Source organism: Carettochelys insculpta, chromosome 4 (assembly GCF_033958435.1).
Source record: "Carettochelys insculpta isolate YL-2023 chromosome 4, ASM3395843v1, whole genome shotgun sequence".
In the NCBI taxonomy this organism is placed as follows: Eukaryota; Metazoa; Chordata; order Testudines; family Carettochelyidae; genus Carettochelys; species Carettochelys insculpta.
Genome location: NC_134140.1, coordinates 126,808,340 through 126,829,015, shown reverse-complemented (window position 1 = coordinate 126,829,015; position 20,676 = coordinate 126,808,340). Strand labels below are relative to the sequence as shown.

At 45.3% G+C, this 20,676-nt stretch overlaps 1 protein-coding gene across 2 annotated transcripts in view; it reads left to right on the top strand.

Annotated features, from left to right (window-relative positions):
* The window catches only part of ANXA3 (annexin A3), a 40,564-nt gene that overhangs the window by 1,274 nt on the left and 18,614 nt on the right, over positions 1-20,676 (top strand). For both annotated transcript variants that reach the window (XR_012645485.1, XM_074993756.1), the window contains exons 2-3: positions 3,391-3,428; positions 16,573-16,660. Coding sequence is in view for 1 of the 2 variants with exons in the window: in XM_074993756.1 (XP_074849857.1) it covers positions 3,414-3,428; positions 16,573-16,660 (103 nt within the window). In the remaining variant the exon portion in view is untranslated. The remainder of the gene's footprint in view (positions 1-3,390; positions 3,429-16,572; positions 16,661-20,676) is intronic.

Genomic DNA, 20,676 nt, shown 5'->3' with positions numbered 1-20,676 from the left:
AGGGATGTAAGGGGACAGGGTAGTGCTGAAGTTGGGGTGTTCCCCTGCTCCTGTACCTCATCCCTGCAGAGCAGGGACAGGGGGAGAGGCAGACACACAGCAAAGCTTCTGCAGAGTCAGGAGTAACAGCAGGACAGATGTCCCTTAAAGAGACAGAGGGTGGCATCTCTCAAACTTACCCAGCAGCAGCCAGCAGACACACACTGTGTCACTGTCACACATACCCAGTCTGTGCCCCACACACATACTGTGTCGCTGTCACATGTATACTGCAGCACACTCAACCTGTACCACAAAGTCTCTCTCTCACACAGTATTCCTCTTCCACACTCATACACACTCCCTGTCACTCTTTGTAGCCCCCAGCTCCAACCCTTTTGTCCAAGGCCCAGCCCTTTCCAGTGGGGGCAGAGCTGGCCCATGACCGGTATTAGAATTAATGGTGGAGTGGCCCCCCTGACAAAATTATTCCCCACTTCTGTTTTAATCCCACGAGTAGTTTTGGAACTTCTGAACTACTCTGTTTCATTTTCAGGAGTAAACTGACATAGCTCTGGTGGATATGACTTGCAGACCAAACGTCCTAAAAATATTTAGTAACAGATTTCTTTTAAACCCCTATTTTTCAAATAAATCCTATCTTTAAGAAAGAAGCTGCCCAGCAGCACTCTTTGAAAGCAAAAGAAACCACATGTAGTGTTTCATGGAATTCATATAGTGGAGGACCATACCGGCTCAGAAGATTCACTGAATGTAATGGATAGTATTTGTCATTTAGTTTTTTGATGCTTAGTAGTGTAGTGTAGATACGTAATGAATGGGAAAGAGTGACAGGGGATGAATCATTTGGTGATTACAAGTTCTGCCCATTCCCTCTGGGGCTCCTGGCATTGCTTGCTGTTGGAAGACAGGCTATTGGGCAAGATGGACCTTTTGTCTGACCCAGTATGGTCATTCTTACAACCAAAAGGGTCCAAGGATTCCAGCCAGTAGAGGCACAAGGCTAAAATCCATGGGATATGACAACAATATATAATAAAAATATGCAGTGTTTAGTAAACAGATCAGCCTCATTAATAAGAAACTTCAACTTCATGCCTTTAAACTACAAAACTAAGTCAAAACAATCTCAAATTTCTTTTGGGGGTGATGGAAAAATCTTGGATGAATCTCAAAAGGAAAGATTAAAAGATTGCTACACACTTCTGAAGCCTGAATGATGGACATTTTATTGTAGAATTAAGTGTGGTGGAAGAAACGGATAGTTTTCAGCATTGCTCCTGTGAATGTAAAGCAATATACATAAACCAATGAACACATTCAAAACTCCTATTAGTGTGAGGAACAAGTTAACGTTGGACTAAAGCCTGAAATCATTACTCACAAAAGTCCTTCTCCTGTAAGAAGTACCCTTAAAACCAAAGGGAAAGGTGAGGCTGAACAGGAAAGGGCCCAAGATTTTTAATTCATTTCAAAAGATAATACAGATTGAATCTCTCCCATCTGGCACCCCTTGGGACCTGACCAGTGGCAGATGAGAGAATTTTCCAGACCACGGGCGGTCAGTATTGTCTAGCAGCATTACCAACGTGTCCGCTGCTTACTGGGCTCGTAGAAGACATTTAGGGGTAAAATGGAGCTAAATAACAGCACAGAACACTGAAAGCCAGGACTGGTGTTTTTAAACAAACTTTATGGGACTGCAGGAAGTTTGGCTACACCCATGATACGTGAACAACAAGAAGTCCTGTGGCACACTATAGACTAACAGATAGTTTGGAGCATAAGCTTTCCTGGGCAAAGACCCGCTTTGTCAGATGCATGAGTTGGGGGGGGCGCAATTCAGAGGAGTATTTAAAGAGGGGGGTCCCAGTAAAAGGGAGAGTCAGAGTTGACAAGGTCTATTCAGTCAGGATGGAAATGGCCCATTATCAGAAGTATACATCAAGAGAGGAGAAATCAGATCAGTCAGAGGGGATGTGGCCCATTGTCAGATTCTAATTTGCAGGTGTGAACTTCCAAAGCCGAGAAACTGCTTTTGTAAGGGGCCAGCCACTTCCAGTCTCTGTTTAATCCTTGGTTGATGGAGTCAAATTTGCAAATGAATTGCAGCTCAGAGATTTCTCTCTCCATTTTATTTTTGAAATTATTTTGTTGTAGGACTGCTACTTTTAAATCTGTTACTGTGTGTCCAGGGAAATTGAAGTGCTCTCATACAGGTGTTTGTATGTTACCATTCCTGATGTCTGATTTATGTCCATTTATTCTTTTACGTAGAGACTGTCCAGTTTGGCCAACGTAAATTGCAGTGGGGCATTGCTGGCACATGATGACATATATTTTATTAGTAGATGTGCAGGTGAAGGAGCCCCTGTTGGTTTGGTTGATGTTAGGTCCTGTGATGAGATCACTGGTGTAGATATGTGAGCAGAGTTGGCAGTGAGGTTTGTTGCAGGGATTGGTTCCAGCTTTAGAGTTACTGTGTTGTAGTCTATAGTTGCTGGTGAGAATTTGTTTAAGCTTGGCAGGCTGTCTGTAGGCAAGGACAGACCTGCCTCCCACGGTCTGTGAGAATGAAGTATCATTGTCCAGGATGGGTTGCAGATTACTGATAATACACTGGAGAGGCTTTAGCTGGGAGCTATATGTGATGGCCGCTGGTGTTCTCTTGTTTTCCTAGCGAGGCATGTGGTCACCCAGCTAAGTAAAATCATGCTGGACCACGGATATTACCAAACAAGAGAGTTCCAGACTAGGGAGGTTCAACCTTTAGTCATATCCTTTCACCATAAATGGGCTCCTGCTAGCAGAGGTTACAAACTGCTTTTGATTTAGTTAAGCCATTTTAAATCTAATTCAGCAAAGAAAACTCAGTTTGCAGGAGACGTAAAACCAGACTGTTAATAAACCTGGTTTTCCTAGTCAGGATATAAGGTGATAGACAGGCACAAAAAACCAGACCTGATAAGAGGTGTGAGAGAATGGAGAGTCTGCCAACTGTTAAGACATTTTCCAGCTATTTGTTCCTATAATATCAGGAAGGTTGGGAGGATTTAGTTTAAACAAAACACTGAGCTGAGCAAGTATGTTTAAACAGCGCGTCTGCCAAATGGAAAATCCATATAAGGTTTTGGCTGAGGACCCCAAAACTCTGTGATGTTTTTGCTCTGACAGCATACAAAGTATGCTCCAAGACTCAACAGAGTTTTATGGATTCCTAGGAGAAGTTAACTCATTTACTTTTAAGTCCTTATAAACTTTTACCTTAGCTCTCGGAAAAAGAAAAAAAAAGTCTCTGTTTTTTTAAAGATTGGACAGTTGATGCTTTGTTTTGTATTATGAGTAAATGTAAATTAACACAATGTCTTTATCTGTTCGTATCTTTTTCAGGTTTTTGGTGAAATAATCAAATCATGGCATCAGTTTGGGTGAGTTTAAAAAATTACTACCGGACTTTCCAGATAGTCTCTTCCCTTAAAACCTTCCTTCCTGGAAAAGAAACAAAATCAAACTTTCTCAAACACAGTTGTTTTTCGCTTCTAATGGTTGTTAGTTCAGTGGGAGCATCAGTGATGGTTGCTTTTGAAAAACAGGCCAATTATAGGCACCTAAATTTGGATTTAGGAGATTAGTTTAGGACACACATTTTTTTAAAGTCCTGGCCTAAGTGCACGCTTCACCTTTTTAGTTTGTTTCCAGACCTTTTGACCCCTGACGCCCTCAAGAACTAGCCGTCTGGTGAAAGAGAGCTCCATGTTTTCATGAAGTGTCTCTCTGTGGTACTGTGGATGTGGAAAATAAATGGGAAGGAAGCTCAGGAATGGGAGTCTGCCTGGGAATTGTTTTGGAGCAAGCCATTGGGAATCGGGATTTCTGAGGTCCTGTCCCTGATTCTTCCACTGACCCTGTGTGAACTTCAGCGTGCTTCGAATATAAGAATAATGGAAAGGGGTCATCATTTCTATAGACTTCACACACAGCACAACTTTCATCCCACACTGCACTTAAATCTATGTACCCCTGGCCAAGTACATGAAATTTTCTGATTAGCCTTGACAGGATTACAGATTGAACTTCTCTAGTCCTGCATCCTCGGGACCTGCCTGGTGCCAAACTAGAGAATTTGCTGGACCATGGGAAGTCAGTATTGTCTGCCAGCATTATCAACACTTCCACTGCTTATTGGTCTCTTAGAAGACATTTAGGGGTAAATTAGAGCTAAAGAACACAGAACACTCAGAGCCAGGACTGGAGTCTGAAAACAAACTTTATGGGGTCACAGGACATCTGGCTAACTAAAATCGTACCTGACCACTGTATTTTCCTAGATCTGTGAGTGCTGGACTAGAGAGGCTCTACCTGTACATCGATTCAGTGAAGTGTGTGTGCTGTTCCTGGAAACTTGCTTGTATTCTAGCATTTTTACTGGCTTGAACATGAGCACAAATACACATAAGAGAATTTCTTGTGGGAGATAAATGCTATGCCATTGAATTAATGGTGCATAGAATTGAGAGACCCATTAAAACAAAGAACATTTTACGAAGTGGGCAAAATTCCCCCCGGGTAGCTTCACCAAATTGACCTAATGCAAGTGAACTTTGCTTGGCCACTACCTAGTTCTGTTTTATATGGCTTCTTTCACAGCCATCTTAGCTGTAAAGTCCTGAATTCTGATCCCTCGGTGTCCTTACCCTCTGCATAAACCGGTTACAAAAATGACTCACCTGTGCTGAATGAACTTTTCGATATAAATGGATTAGCTGGCTCATATGTGTTAATGTTAAACATAGGTTCATAATTGCTAACTCTAAATCTGTCCCTGCCAAAAAGAGAATAAACAACTCCAACTCCTTCGATAAATATTGACACCTAAGACGGCTCCAACCAATGGCATGAAAAGTGATGCACATTGGATGGTAATTTCAAAGCAAGGATAATTGTTTCATCTGGCCGGAGAAACTGGCTAGGTGAGTTAAGGGAAAGCATTTCTAACTGGCTGGATTGTGGATGAGAAGTGACTACCAAAACTGTAATGGAAGTAGATCTGGTTGATACTACTCCCTGCAGCATCAATTTTGAAAAAACTACCTGTTGCCATGTAGACAGAATAAATCCTCTAAACTGAGAACTAACAAAGCAAGGCTGGGTCTGCGCTCACCCCAGAAGATTGAACACTTAAGTTTGATCTTCCAGGGTGCTGTTTCGTGCATGTGCAAACCAGCATATTCCGAGGTCATTGTCGACCCCAGAACTCCTTGCAAGCCACAAGGATTAAGGAATACCAACAGGAGGAGCACTCGCATCAGCATTCTGCAGTGAGGACAGGGACAAATATCGACCGCTGCAAAATCGATTTTTGGTACACTATTGGCATACCTAAAATTGTGTAGCAGCCATCGATATTCAGTGTAAGTGTAGACCCAGCCCAAGCGATTTATGGCTTAAAGGCTGTTACATGATAAGTATTCTTAAAACTGCACAGATGTCACTCTCATATTATTTATTGGGACAGGTGGGACGATGGGGGACGACGCATAAAAATACTTCTTGACCCAAAGGAGCAGGCTCTTTTTTTGTGGCTCTTTTCAGACTCTGGATGTGAATCAACTTGGAAAATTACTCCTCTGAAATTATACTACTTTTGTCTTTGTGGGCTCTTCGTTTGGACTATTTCAAGAAGACTCTGTTCCTGAAGTTTTATGTGCAAGTTGACCCAGTCTACAGGTCCTGAGGTAGCATTGCCAGTCTTTAACATACTTCAGCTCTGAAGAGGACAGAAAGTCTCAGAACCATTCACTAGTGCATAACTAGACTATAATGTTGATAAAGAGATTACCCAAACCAAAATCCAGATTCAGACGGCTTGAGCTTTGGAAAAGTCCAGATCCAAAAATTGAGTCGCTGGCTTATTTCTAGTGGTGAAATGTAGTTCTTATTTATCTGACTGCAATTTGGCCTGTGCACAGGGATGGCAGTCCAGTTCAAACAAATAGATGTTCACATTGCTTTTGGAAGCATTGTTAGCGCACTCAGCAGAGAGGCTAAAGTTTGTTAAACTGGATGTTTTGCTTGTGGGTCAAAAATTGACTTCCATCTCTGTCTTTCCACAGCAGCCGCTAGATCCTTTTTTCTTCTCTTTGTCATCTGATGTGGCCTTCCTGTCCCTCTGTGCCTAACTGACTTCTTATCTGTTTTCAGATCCTGTTTCTCAGCTGTGACCCTACCTCCCCATCCCCCATATTCCTGCTCATGAAACAAAGCCAATTCCCAAAATGGGTGGCGAGCGGGGCGTTAGCTACCTCTGTTTCTTGAGAAAAAGGAATAGGGGGACTTGGGGAAGGGATGGGTCATGGATGAGAAATAGGCTCTAAAGACAGACATGAAGGGTCTGTCTAGTGGCTGTTGTGGAGAAACTTGGAGAAGGAAGCTCATTTGTTCTTCCCAAAACCCAACGTATGGACCAGTGCTCCTTCAGCATATCAGGTATTGCACTCTGCTGCTGGTTCATGACCGATACTCCCAATAACAGTCAAGTTCTTTTTAAAACATTGGAGTTGTATTTTGTTCTGTAGTAAGGTAGTGTCAAAGCACAGCACTGCTGATGAATGGTTTCTGGCATCCTACGCAATGCCATGTGTCATGGAACACAAAGGAGAGGGAATTGCCAGGAAAGGATGGCTGGGATAAGCGGTCCTGAGAAGCTACGGTTGTCCAAAGCTGGGTGTAGATTAAATTGGCCTGGAAACGAAACTATTGTCTGACCCACTGAGGTGGTCTCATCACTAAGATTGCCTTGAGGCAAGTTATCAGTGCGTGGTGGGAGCAGGGAGAGCTCACACTGCCACTGAGTGTGTTGTGTCTGTTCTATGGATCAACAGAAGCATTTTGGCTCTAGGCAAATCAGTATAGTACCATTCAGTGTGAAAATGAACTGTGAGGAAGAAAGATCTCCAAGAAGAGAGACATTGCCAGATCCAGTCCACCAGAGGTCAGCAGCCTTGCTGAGGCGGTGTGCTGAAATTTGACCTTTTGACCTCTCTGCACTCTGTCTGGGTGCAGGTGATACATTTTAAAGTCACTAATAGTCCTACTTACAACAGCTTCATTAATAAATAAACGGTAGAGCTTTGTAAACTTGGTGGTTGGTAGCATTAGCTGGTCTTTTATTAAGGCGGCACGTCTTTGAGCAAACATCTGGCTGCATGGTGGAGGAGGAGCAGAGCTGAGCTCCCACCTCTTGCGGGGCCGATGAAAATTGGCTCGTGTGCCACTCTTAACACATGTGCCGGGGGTTGCTGACCCTTGCAGTACAGCATAGATGGAGTGCAGAGGCCCACAATGTAGCTTGACATACATGGGAGGGAATGTTTGGCCCACTTAAGTCTGTTGCAATGGAGGCTTCGGGGAGAGTGGTTGTGGTCTTGGAAAAAGACCCATTATTGGTAGTGCTTGTCAGTATCGGTATCTACCAGCTCACTTTGTATTAATATTGTAACACATACATACCAGATCAGCTGGTAGATACTGATACAGACACATTCCGCCACAGGGGTGACCTCTTTTTTTGAAAGTTCAAATATGGTCACCCTACCCTTGGACTTCATCTCTAGCCATTTACCCCCAGGGATGATTTGGTGTGAGGAAGGCATTTAGAAACAAAATCTTCCAGGATGTTAGTTCTTCCAGGACCACTGACTGCTTCCCCACCATCCAGTTCAAAATGGATTGAATGAAGCTCATTGGACTTCATCCTGCTAACTGGAAAGGGGAGTAAAAGCCTATTTTGGACAGCTGACATTAACTGTATTTCCTAACACATCTGCAGCCAGTTTCGTTCTCCTTTTTTAACTTTGCTCAGCAGGTCTTCTCAGTTTGCATCTCTGGGATTTCATACTAGCTGACTTCTGACCCCCACCTTGCACTCAGTGTGGAACTGAGTTGCTGTTGCTTTCTTTCAACAATAGGTTCTTGCAAACAGGAAAGCATTGTTTGCCACTTTAAGTCACAGGCTTGATGGCTTGCATTTCAAATGCCCTTCTGGACTAGGCTGGAGATATTCTGAGTAACAAGAATAGCCCTTGAATGAAGAGACTCCAGCCTATGAAATAAGGGAAAATGTTGTTGAGTGGGAAGTGCTAGGATGCTTCTAAAGGTGAAACAAGCTCAGGGAGAATTTCAAGAATTCTAATTATTTTTGCTATCAGGTGTGTTTTTGTTTCCTATCTTCCACTAGTTTATACAAGCAATACCCCCGCTATGCATTCTTGTTTATTTCTAAAGTTACCTCACATAAGCCGTGTCTACACGTGCCGGCTACTTCGAAATAGCCGCGCCAACTTCAAAATAGCGCCTGCCACATCTACACGTGGCAAGCGCTATTTCGAAGTTGAAATCGACGTAAGGCAGCGAGACGTTGAAGTCGCTATCCCCATCAAGAGATGGGAATAGCGCCCTACTTCGACGTTGAACGTCGAAGTAGGGCACGTGTAGCCAATCCGCGTCCCGCAACATCGAAATAGTGGGGTCTGCCATGGCGGCCCTCAGCTGAGGGGTTGAGAGACTCTATCTCCAGCCCCTGCGGGGCTCTATGGTCACCGTGTGCAGCAGCCCTTAGCCCAGGGCTTCTGGCTGCTGCTGCTGCAGCTGGGGATCCACGCTGCATGCACAGGGTTTGCAACCAGTTGTCGGCTCTGTGGATCTTGTGCTGTTTAGTGCAAGTGTGTCTGGGAGGGGCCCTTTAAGGGAGCGGCTAGCTGTTGCCCGGGAACTGCTAGTCCGCCCTGTGACCCTGTCTGCAGCTGTTCCTGGCTCCCTTATTTCGATGTGGGCCTCTTTGGTGTGTAGATGCTCCCCTGCAGCGCCTATTTCGATGTGGTGCTGCCCAACGTCGAAGTTGAACGTCGACGGTACCAGCCCTGGAGGACGTGTAGACGCTATTCTACGAAATAGCTTATTTCGATTTCGATGTAGCATACACGTGTAGACGTAGCTATAAGCTATGAATATAGACTATGAATGTAATTAGTCCAGCCTGCAGCTGTAATACCTCTAAAAAAACAAGCAAAAAATAAAAGACTCACTAAATCACCCACTTTCAGCATTTTTGAGAGCAGATAGGAAAGTTGCTCTCCAGCCAGCTCCTATCTTTATATCCTTGTTAGTTATTTAGTCAGTTTGCATGGCTGGCTAAAACATGCAGAGCTGCAAAACTGTCCATAATTGTACTTGATTGGGATTCTTGCATCTTCAGCTAAAACACTGAACCCCCAAGACTCAGGTCTGGTCTGTACTACAGAACTATATTGAGCTTGTTTCACCTTTAGAAGCACTGAATTCAGTACTGCCCCTAGTCCGAACACTTGTTCTGTGGGATTAGGTTCTCTCCCTGCAGTGGCTAACACATGGGAACCATTGCACCTACACAGAACTCAGTGACTGCTTCTGGGTGCAGAAGTCTATGTGTGCCCCGAGAGCTCTGGGGAATAAACTTGATAATGTGCACACGCACAACTGACAAACACATTACCAAAACTTGCAAGATGGCAAGTAAGTGAGCGTACAGCAGGGGGGATAACCAGGAGTGTTGAACCACAAAATGCACTTCATTTACTTTATCACCTTTTTCTGTCAAGTCTAAATTCTGCATAATGTACTAGTAAACATTATTGCAGTTTATTTTCTAAAATTATTGAACTCTTAGGAGAGCCTACAACCTGTACTTTTGAAGTGTAATGCAATAATTTCTTTGCATGGTTCCCCCACCACTGCTCCCTGTGAGTGTTGCTGGTTTTGTAGACCAGGGGTCAGCAACCTTTCCAAGGCAGAGTACTGAAATTTGACCTTTTGACTTCTGTACTGTCCCAGTGCTTTTGATACTTTTTAAAGGCACTAATAGTCCTACTTACGATAGCTTCATTAACAAGTAAGATGCGGAGCTTTACTGTTTAGGTGATGGTTGGTAGCAGTAGCTGGTCTTCTGTTAATTCACAGGCCGCCTGGCTTGGAGCAAGCTCCCAGCTGCATGGGGGAGGAGGGGCAGGGCTGAGCTCCCGCCTTGCTTGCTCATAAAAGTTGGCTCGCGTGCCACTCTTGGCATCTGTGCTGGGGGTTGCTGACCCCTGCTGTAGAAGATATTCGTGCGTTGTAATCGGGGTGTTACTGCAGCACATGTAGACATGTTCAAGCTAGCATTGATCTAACTTGCTTGAGTACCAGTAGCAGTGTGAGCTAATCACCTCTTCTTCCGGATTGTATTGTACTTCAGCAAGTAGCTGGTTTTACAGCCATTGCTGTCATGGCTTTGCTTCTGTTGGACTCCAACCTAGCCAGAGCTTAAACCAAGCTCAGGTATGTCTGCACCAGCTGAAATCACATCTCAATTGTACTGCAGACATATCCAAGCTGTGAATAACCTGGGGCGCCGCTTCGAAGGAGAGTAGTTGAATCTGCTTGTGGGCAGATGCTTTTCTTGTTTTGCTTGTGGGAGAGGCAGGGTGGAGGAAGGAGGCATTTGGCTCAGCATTGCAGGCTTCATGGAAGTCCTACTGAAGCCAAAGGAAGCTGTGACTGTGTATGAGGTGCATGATCACATCCTGCCCTTGCAAAACAAAAAGCAGTCAAGTAGCACTTTAAAGACTAGCAAAATAGTTTATTAGGTGAGCTTTCGTGGGACAGACCCACTTCTTCAGACTATATCAAGACCAGACCAGACTCAATATTTAAGACACAGAGAACCAAAAACAGTAAGCAAGGAGGACAAATCAGAAAAAGATAATCAAGGTGAGCAAATCAGAGAGTGGAGGGGTGGGGGGGAAGATCAAGAATTAGATTGAGTTAAGTATGCAGACGAGCTCCTGTAGTGACTCAGAAAGTTCACATCCCGATTTAAACCATGTGTTAATGTTCCGAATTTGAATATAAATGTCAATTCATCTGCTTCCCTTTCTACAAAAGAGTGATAATTTCTTTTCAGTAACACACATACCTTGAGGTCATTGACAGAATGCCTCATTCCATTAAAATGTTGACTAACTGGTTTGTGGATCTGGAGTGTTTTAATGTCTGTTTTGTGCCCGTTGACCCTTTGTCTAAGGGAGTTAGAAGTCTGTCCAATATACAAAGCATCTGGGCATTGTTGGCACATGATGGCATATATGATGTTAGTAGAGGAGCATGAGAGAGCCTGTGATTCTGTGAGTAACCTGGTTAGGTCCAGTGATGGTATTTCCAGATGTGGACAAAGCTGGCAGCGGGCTTTGTTGCAGGGAAAGGTTCCAGGACTGGTGTTCCTGGGGTATAGACTGTGGCTGTTAGTGAGGATCCTCATGAGGTTGGGAGGTTGTCTGTAGGAGAGAACAGGCATGTCACCCAGGGCCTTCTGGAGTGTAGCATCCTGATTAAGAATAGGTTGTAGGTCTTTAATAATTCGTTGCAGTGGTCTGAGTTGGGGGCTGTAGGTGATGACCAGTGGTGTTCTGTTCTTGGCTTTTTTGGGCCGATCTTGGAGTAGCTGGTTTCTGGGTATGTGTCTGGCCCTGTCGATTTGTTTTTTTACTTCTCCTGGTGGGTAATTCAGGTTTATGAATATTTGGTAAAGTTCTTGTAGTTTTTGGTCTCTGTCAGTTGGATCAGAGCAAATGCGATTATACCTGAGAGATTGACTGTAAACAATGGATCTAGTCACGTGTGCAGGATGAAACTAGAAGGGTGTAGATAAATATAGCGATCAGTAGGTTTTTGGTACAGTGTGGTACGCTCTTTTGTAGAAAGGGAAGGGGACGAATTGACATTTATATTCAAATTCGGAACATTAACACGTGGTTTAAATCGGGATGTGAACTTTCTGAGTCACTATAGGAGCTCGTCTGCATACTTAACTCAATCTAATTTTTGATCTTCCCCCCCACCCCTCCACTCTCTGATTTGCTCACCTTGATTATCTTTTTCTGATTTGTCCTCCTTGCTTACTGTTTTTGGTTCTCTGTGTCTTAAATATTGAGTCTGGTCTGGTCTGGCTATGGTCTGAAGAAGTGGGTCTGTCCCACAAAAGCTCACCTAATAAACTATTTTGCTAGTCTTTAAAGTGCTACTTGACTGCTTTTTGTTTTGATAGTGTATAGACTAGCACGGCTTACTCTCTGTTACTATCCTGCCCTTGATTTGGTTTCTGTTTGCATTCAACTCTGCTTGCCCTGAGGAAGGGTGAGGTTGTTTCAAAAGAAGTGGGCATGTGCCAAAGTATCCCTGGGACAAAGTCTCTGCTGGCTGTTTATACCGTGCGTGCTACAGGAGCCACAGGTGCAGGAAACAGGTGTGTGGGGGGGGTGCTGCAGCACCCCCAGATTTGCACTCAGCTTCCTTGCAGCTGGGAACTAGTCCTGCTGTTGGCTCCTCCAGCGCCGGGTCCAGGCCTCTGGGGAGCCCATTGAGGTCCCACCAGCCCTGATGTGTCCCACCAGCTCTCCCAGGGCTCGCTGGCTTTGCCACATGTCCTGCTGTCTCCACCTGGGTCCTGCCACCCACCTGCTCTGCTGCAGGCTCCACTGTTCTTTGGGGTCCTACCACCCCTGTCATGGCTCCCCTGCTACCAGTCCTGACGGCTCCGCGGTTCTATTGCCAGCCCTGGGTTACACAGCTGCTTCCAGCTGTGCCCCTGCCTAGGATGATGAGGGTTGCCAACTCTCCTGGACTGGATGACCAGACACTATTTGCAACAATGGAGTCCAGTCTGTCTAGTCCAGGAGAGTTGGCAACCCAGTCGCAACAGGGCTGAAGGGGGATGGGGGCTGCAGTTCAGTGCCCCACCACAAAAACTGTTCCAGTGCAGCTGACAGTAGCAATGCAGTGTGGGTGGGAACAATCTCAGGAATGCGCTGATCACGCGTATCTCTTACTGTTTCTTTCGGTGCTCTGAGGCCGAACACATCCAACAGTGGAACAGATAGGAGCGCAGAACGGGGACAATGCACATTTTTTAAACATGAAATAACTAAGTCAACATTCCTGAAAGACTGAGGTCAGAGCTTGTTCTGCTGCTTCTCTCCACACCCAGAAGGATCGCCCTCTTTCCCCGTAACATACAAGCTGGGCAAGGGAGTTAGGATTCTGGTTATGGAATTCCTGTCATCGATCTGTGCATTTTTTAGTGCTTGCCAGTTCCTTCCCAGGATTGGTCGCTAGCAATGACTTGACAGTGACTCTTCAGTGGGTGGAACTGAACTATCCTCCACCTAGTGCTTTTTCAGCAGAGAGCCACTTGCTGACACTTTCAAGCTCTTCATTTTGTTAGTTGTGTTTCAACAGTGCCTACATCCTGAAGCTGAGCCCAGGAGCCCGCTGGGTTAGGCTCTGTACAAAGTCCTGGCCCCAGAGCCTGTGTCTACACTAGAGCAATTTGTTGACAGAAGTTTCTGTTGGAAGATGTCTTCCCACAAAACTTCTGTCGACAGATTTTGGCCAGACTGCCAAGCAGATTGAAAGAGCGATCCGCTCTGTCAACAGTGTGTGGCTGGACTGCCCGGCTGTGCTCTTGATGGAACAGCCAACTGGAAGCATAGCAGACAGGGCTGCCCAGTGTCCCGGAAGCCCTGGCTGTCAATAGCGGGCCCCCTGGAACGTCCAGACTAGCTTTCTGTCGACAGAGGCGTTCTGCCTCATGGGGGAACTGCAGAACACTGTCAACAAAAGTACCGCGTTCTCTTGATTTACTGTTGACTGCTGAGGTTCCGAAGACTATTTCGTACAATAGATAAGCAGGAACTCTTGTGATTAAATGAAGTTGTTTCCTACATAAACCCTGGGAAGGAGAAGAATGCTAAGTCCCACCCCGAGATTGCACCTTTTGAAGCTATCCCTGATGAGAGAACCGTTGTCTGATCCTCAGAGAGCCTGTATCAGTCAAGGACTCCAAAGGCTAACTTGTGCATGAGTGACTTGTTCAAAGCCAACCCAGTTATGAATTTGTAGCCACAGAAAAACTGCTTGATGCAATTTGAAGGACTGGTCATCTGCCAGAGCTCTTGTGGTGGTGGTTTAATGTGTCCGCTGTGCTTTCACCTTAAGAATAAATCCACTTGCTTAGAAAGGATGGTGAGGTAACAAAGCTGTGGGCAGTTACACTCTTTGCTTTCTCCTCGGTGGCTATGAAGTGGAGGCCTTGGCCTGCACAGGCAATCTGGCATTCCAGGGAACTCGCTTTAGGTAGGGTTTGTGCAAATTGCACAATTCCTTGATCGGGAGGAAGAGACCTACAAATGTCTGCCCCAAAGAGGCTGACAGCGGCAGAGCCAGGACTATGGAGCAAGTGCCCTTGCTGGACTGTGGGTGGGAAAATAGATGCAGTTGCCCTGAACTGTGATATGGTCTGTGTAGCCTTGGCAGTAAGAACTGTAATGGTTGCTGCAAAAGGAGCTCACAATGTTTTTGTGCTACAACACGTTGTGTGGTTCTTAACCTTTCTGTGGCCTGTGGCTCTTAATTTTAATCAGGTTGTGACATACATAGGAAGGGGGAGGGGCAACAGAATTGCCAGGTCCCTGGGCAAAGTGTTGCGGGGGGAGGGGTCTGGCTTTGCTTTCCCAAAAGGGGTGGGGCTTTGGGGACAGCCAGCCCCTTGGCACTACCTGACTACGCCATGCCTCTCCCACCACAGCCCCTAACACCACACCGGGCTCCAGAGGTGATTTAAAGGATATGGGGAGGCCCTTTCAGTTGTCTCCTTCTCTCCCTCCCCCTTATCTCCCCACCCTCCGTCATCCATCGGCAGTCCCGTACATAGAGGCCTTAGTGCCACATCTCGATAACTTTAAAGCAGGACAGACTTGAGGCTTAAAACAATCTGTCCTCTTACTATTAAAATAATTCAGTTTTACACTGAGTAGAACTGGCTAGAGAGTGAGAAAGGGGATGTGTAAAGTTTTTCAACACCTATGGATTCCCTTGAGTCCTGACCTGTGCAACCCCTTCAGTTTCCATCCTGGCCTTTTCTTGAGGAGTGACCACTACCTGCCCTGTGCTGTAGTATGTTAGTGATGTGTATGTACACCTGCAGCTAAGTCTTTAAAAGTTGCCACTGATCGGAGTGGTACAATTTTTGGCATGCTCCATTTGCTGCCTGTAGAGTTCAGCTGGACTTATGGTTGCTTCACATTGCTTCCGAAGATGGAGCCTAGGGAGTTTCAGGTTGGTCTCTATCAAAATATCAGCATGAAAGGGACGCCCCCAAAATCAGGTTCTGCTTTGGAAACATCTAATTAACTCTATAAAACTCTTTCCCTTTTCTCCCCCCAGCGAATGAACTTCCATCACCTGTGAACCACTAACGTGACACCCTAATGCACCATCACCCACGAGTCAATAATCCTTTTACTTCAAATACCATTTTGCTCATGATTCCACATAAAATCCAAACGGGGGGGGGAGAAGAGGATTATTTTGTTGATTATATAAAACAATGTCTGTACCTTACTGTCACAAGGTAGCAATTCTGTGGTCAAAAGCCTGAATGTTAAAAAAATGTCACTGTCGTCCGCTGTGAACTACATCTCCTTTGGTAATAAATCATATTCTGCAGCACAATGCAAATTACTTTTCTCTATTATCTCTTAATTATGCTTGTTTGAGAAACGATAATCTTCCTCTGGCACATTGGTGTTTTATTGGGAAAGTGGTTTTATTCTGCTAACTGTTGGAATGAGGCCCTTGGACATGACTGGATTGTAAACGACAAGCAAATACAAAAGAATCAGCTTGTAGCAACGCAAGTTATATCAATATTTAGAATTTCGAACCTAAGCCATTGTTATTTCCCCTGTGTGTGTCTCAATGCCAGAGTTAGGATTTCCCTTCAATTTAGTAGAAAAATGGTTATCCTGGTATAGAACTTGCTCTCCCTTAAAGGGACTGAGGGGGGGAGGGATGAATTTCCCCATCGGTGAGAGAGAACATCAGTACTTCCAAAAGCTGTGTGAACAGGTGATCTATTGGTATGAATCTGCCAAAAATGAATGTTTTGCTCCAGAAATATATTTGAAAAAACAAGTCTCCATGACTTAGTGATTCATTGTGCATATATAGCCCACTAGTGGGTGCGTATTCTAGGTTCCCAGGGGATGTGACATGTCACAGTCCTCAGCTACAGCATCTGGGCTCTTTGGCAAAGTGGGTCTTTGCCCACAAAAGCTTATGCTCCAAAAAATCTGTTCGTTTGGATGGTACCACAAGACTTCACATTGTTTGTGGGCTTTTTGAGTGACTAAAGTTTGTTATGCTTTTTGAGTTGGGGACCTCTGGATCTCTCTCTCTCTCGCTGCTAATTTATGGATTGGGAAACTGAGGCAGAGTTGCATGAGGCCAGTGAGAGAGCTGATGTCAGAGCTGGGATTAGAATGTGGGAAATGGAACACTCCCAGCCCTGAGTTCCATTAAATTTTAAACACTAATGTAATTGTTGCCATGGTGACAATATGAAGCAGATGGAAACAGTTTGTCACACTTTCAACTGAAAACTCCTTTGAGGATTTCTGATGGGGACTTCTGTTTGATCTCAAAATCTTGCTTTTTGATCTGTAGGTTGGAAGCAGAGGAACCATTCGAGACTACCCCGGATTTAATGCACCCAGGGATGCTGACATTGTTCGGAAAGCAATAAGAGGAATTGGTAAATGTGCATCTGCGTTTCACTCCTGTGCTGTGACAAAACACAGATACGGTATTCTGTGTGTCAGGCTTAGCACAAAAATGGTGGAATTTGGTGTGCCATAAAAATAAGTGTACTGGGTCAGACCAATGGTTCATCTAGCCCAGTATATTGTCTTCTGATAGTGTCCAATGCCAGGTGCTTGAGAAGGAACAATCGGAACAGGCAATTATCAAGTAATACATCCTCTTTCATCCTTTCTTAGCTTTGGGCATCTAGAGGTTAAGGATGCCTGGACCATGGGGTTGCATTCCTGACCATCTTAGTTGATAGCATTGATGGACCTATCCTCCATGAACTTGCCTAATTCTGTTTTGAACCTTGTTATATCTTGGCTTTCAGAACCTCCCCGAGCAATGAGTTCCACAGGTGGACTGTGAAACAATGACTGGTGTAAAGAAAGTTATTTACTTCTTTATGTAACACAGAAACCAGGCTTCACCCTATGGCTACGTCTACACGTGAAGCCTACATCGAAGTAGCCTATTTCGATGTGGCGACATCGAAATAGGCTATTTCGATGAATAACGTCTACACGTCCTCCAGGGCTGGCAACGTCGATGTTCAACATTGATGTTGCGCAGCACCACATCGAAATAGGCACAGCGAGGGAACGTCTACACGCCACAGTAGCACACATCGAAATAAGGGTGCCAGGCACAGCTGCAGACAGGATCACAGGGCGGACTCAACAGCCAGCCGCTCCCTTAAAGGGCCCCTCCCAGACACACTTGCACTAAACAACACAAGATCCACAGAGCCGACAACGAGTTGCAGACCCTGTGCATGCAGCATGAATCCCCAGCTGCAGCAGCAGCAGCCAGAAGCCCTGGGCTAAGGGCTGCTGCACACGGTGACCATAGAGCCCCGCACGGGCTGGAGAGACAGCGTCTCTCAACCCCCCAGCTGATGGCTGCCATAGAGGACCTCACAATTTCGACGTTGCGGGACGCGGATCGTCTACATGGTCCCTACTTCGACGTTGAACGTCGAAGTAGGGCGCTATTCCGATCCCCTCATGAGGTTAGCGACTTCGACGTCTTGCCGCCTAACGTCGAAGTTAACTTCGAAATAGCGCCCGACGCGTGTAGCCGCGACGGGCGCTATTTCAATGTTAGTGCCGCTACTTCGAAGTCGCGTGCACGTGTAGACACAGCTTATGAAATTAATATTCATCATGTTTAAAGCAAACAGAAGGAAATACCTCAATCATATCTCCTTTTTGCCATCTTTCTCCAGATAAAAAGTCCCAAGCTTGGTCTACACTTGGGAGTTAAGGCAATTGCAGATACACAGTTCTAGCTATGGCAATTGCATAGCTAGAATCAACTTATCTGCAGTCGACTTACCTGGCCATCCACACAGAGGGAGGTCAACGGAAGAATTTCTGCCAACCCCTGATAGTTCAATTTTGTGCATCTCCCCAAGGTGCTTGAAATCAAACTCTGGAAGACTGACCCTGACCAGATTGATCTTTCCGGTAGTGTAGACATACCACCAGTCGCTCTACTCTCTCTTCTCACATGGGAGCTATTCCATACCTTTGTCTTGCCCTTTTCTACCTTTCCAATTCTGATGTATCTTTTTTGAGATGAGATAGCAAGAACTGCACGTGGGCTGGGTCTATACTTGCCCCAACTTCAAAGGGGGCATGGTAATCAGGGACACGGGAGATTACTAATGAAGTGCTGTGGTGAATGGAAAGGAGACCTAGGCAGATGGGATTATTTTAGCATCAAGGAGTTTCAAGTACTTGTGGTAGCACTCCCTTGTCAAGGAACCTGCTCAAGCAGCATAATTACAGTTTGTATGGTGGCATAACTTTCTTTACACCAGATGCTTGTCTACACTTGCCCCCAACTTCAAAGGGGGCATGGTAATCAGGTAAAATTTGAGGAGTAAAGGGACTTTGAAGTAGCGTGGGGACTTCGAAGTGCCCATGGCTACATGCATGCCAGCACTTCGCAGTTTGACCCTTTGAAGCTGCTGTGGGGGAAAATTGGAGGCAAGTGTGGACAAGCCCATGGTATTTAAGAGGTAATGCCACCATACAAACTGTAACTATGGTGCTTGAGCAGGTTCCCATCTTGACAAGGGAGTCCTACCACAAGCACCTGAAACTCCTTGGCTACGTCTACACGTGCAGCCAACATCGAAATAGCTTATTTCGATGTTGCGACATCGAAATAGACTATTTCGATGAATAACATATACACGTCCTCCAGGGCCGGCAACGTCGATGTTCAACTTCGACGTTGCTCAGCCCAACATCGAAATAGGCGCAGCGAGGGAACGTCTACACGTCAAAGTAGCACACATCGAAATAAGGGTGCCAGGCACAGCTGCAGACAGGGTCACAGGGCGGACTCAACAGCAAGCCACTCCCTTAAAGGGCCCCTCCCAGACACAGTTGCACTAAACAACACAAGATACACAGAGCTGACAACTGATTGCAGACCCTGTGCCTGCAGCATAGATCCCTAGCTGCCGCAGAAGCAGCCAGAAGCCCTGGGCTAAGGGCTGCTGCCCACGGTGACCATAGAGCCCCGCAGGGGCTGGAGAGAGAGCATCTCTCAACCCCCCAGCTGATGGCCGCCATGGAGGACCCAGCAATTTCGACGTTGCGGGACACGGATCGTCTACACGGTCCCTACTTCGACGTTCAACGTCGAAGTAGGGCGCTATTCCTATCTCCTCATGAGGTTAGCGACTTCGACGTCTCGCCGCCTAACGTCGAAGTTAACTTCGAAATAGCGCCCGACGCGTGTAGACGCGACGGGCGCTATTTCGAAGTTGGTGCCGCTACTTCAAAGTAGCGTGCACGTGTAGACGCAGCTCTTGATGCTAAAATAATCTCATCTGCCTAGGTCTCCTTTCCATTTGAAAGTATCTTTGCCATTGTAATCGTTCCCTTGTGGGTTATTACTGAGAATTTCTCAGCAGCGTGACCTGAATTTCACAAAGGGTAAATCTATCCCAAAGTGCTGGTGGTTATTATTCATAAGCTACACCAAACCAGGCACAAAAATTAACTTCTGTCTCACCATACTGGCTAACAAAAAATCATAAAAGCAGTTCCTGAGGCATTCCAGTCTCAGAATACCATCAAAAACGCTGGTTTCAGAGATAAGTGGTGGTTCCTTCAGAGTTTCATCAAATAATAGGAAATCCTGGAGCACCTTAAAGAAGAACAAAATTATTTATTATGTAATTAGCTTTCGTGGATAAGACCCACTTATTCAGATTGGAGGCTACAGATTAACACAGTTATTCCTCTGAGACTATCAAATAATAGGTTTTACTAGTCATAAAGAGCCAGCCGCATGCACAAGTCAGGTCTTTCCCAAAAGTCCTGCTATTGCCAATCCTTCAGTATCTGAAATCAAAAGGTTTATTTACAGGTTAAATATAGACAGGTTAAAGGAATCCAGTACATACAGACATGAGTGAAGTTCTGCAGCTGGAGTCATAGAGCTGTTGAGCTCTGTATTTGCAGACAGATGTTTCAGCGTCAGTCCAGAGTTAAATTGGTGCCCGGTATAGGGACGCCAGGGTATCCTGCACTGTCAGTCTTTATGGCTCGTAGCTTTCCCCTGAACATCCAAGGGGATGTGAGATGAAGAAGGATCATGTCCAAAGCGACTTTATACATACTTTCTTGCAGCCTCTTAACCTGGGAGAACAATAGGCTGTTGATGTCACCTTCTGTCTCCCAAACATCATGGTCATTAGTCTAGGGTAATTTATCCATTACCTCAACCTTCAAAGAGGCATAGAAGCAATAATACTACTTCAATCAAGTTTCATCACAAATGCTAATATTCTCTTTTGATCTTGAATCAGGTCTATAGTAATAGACAAGAATTTGGTCCACATCACAAGACCTGGGCAAACACCTACCGTTCTAATGGTCTAATTGCGTGGGTTTCCATTTCAATGTTCCACTCTAACCTATGTTGTAGCTCATCTGTCATTTA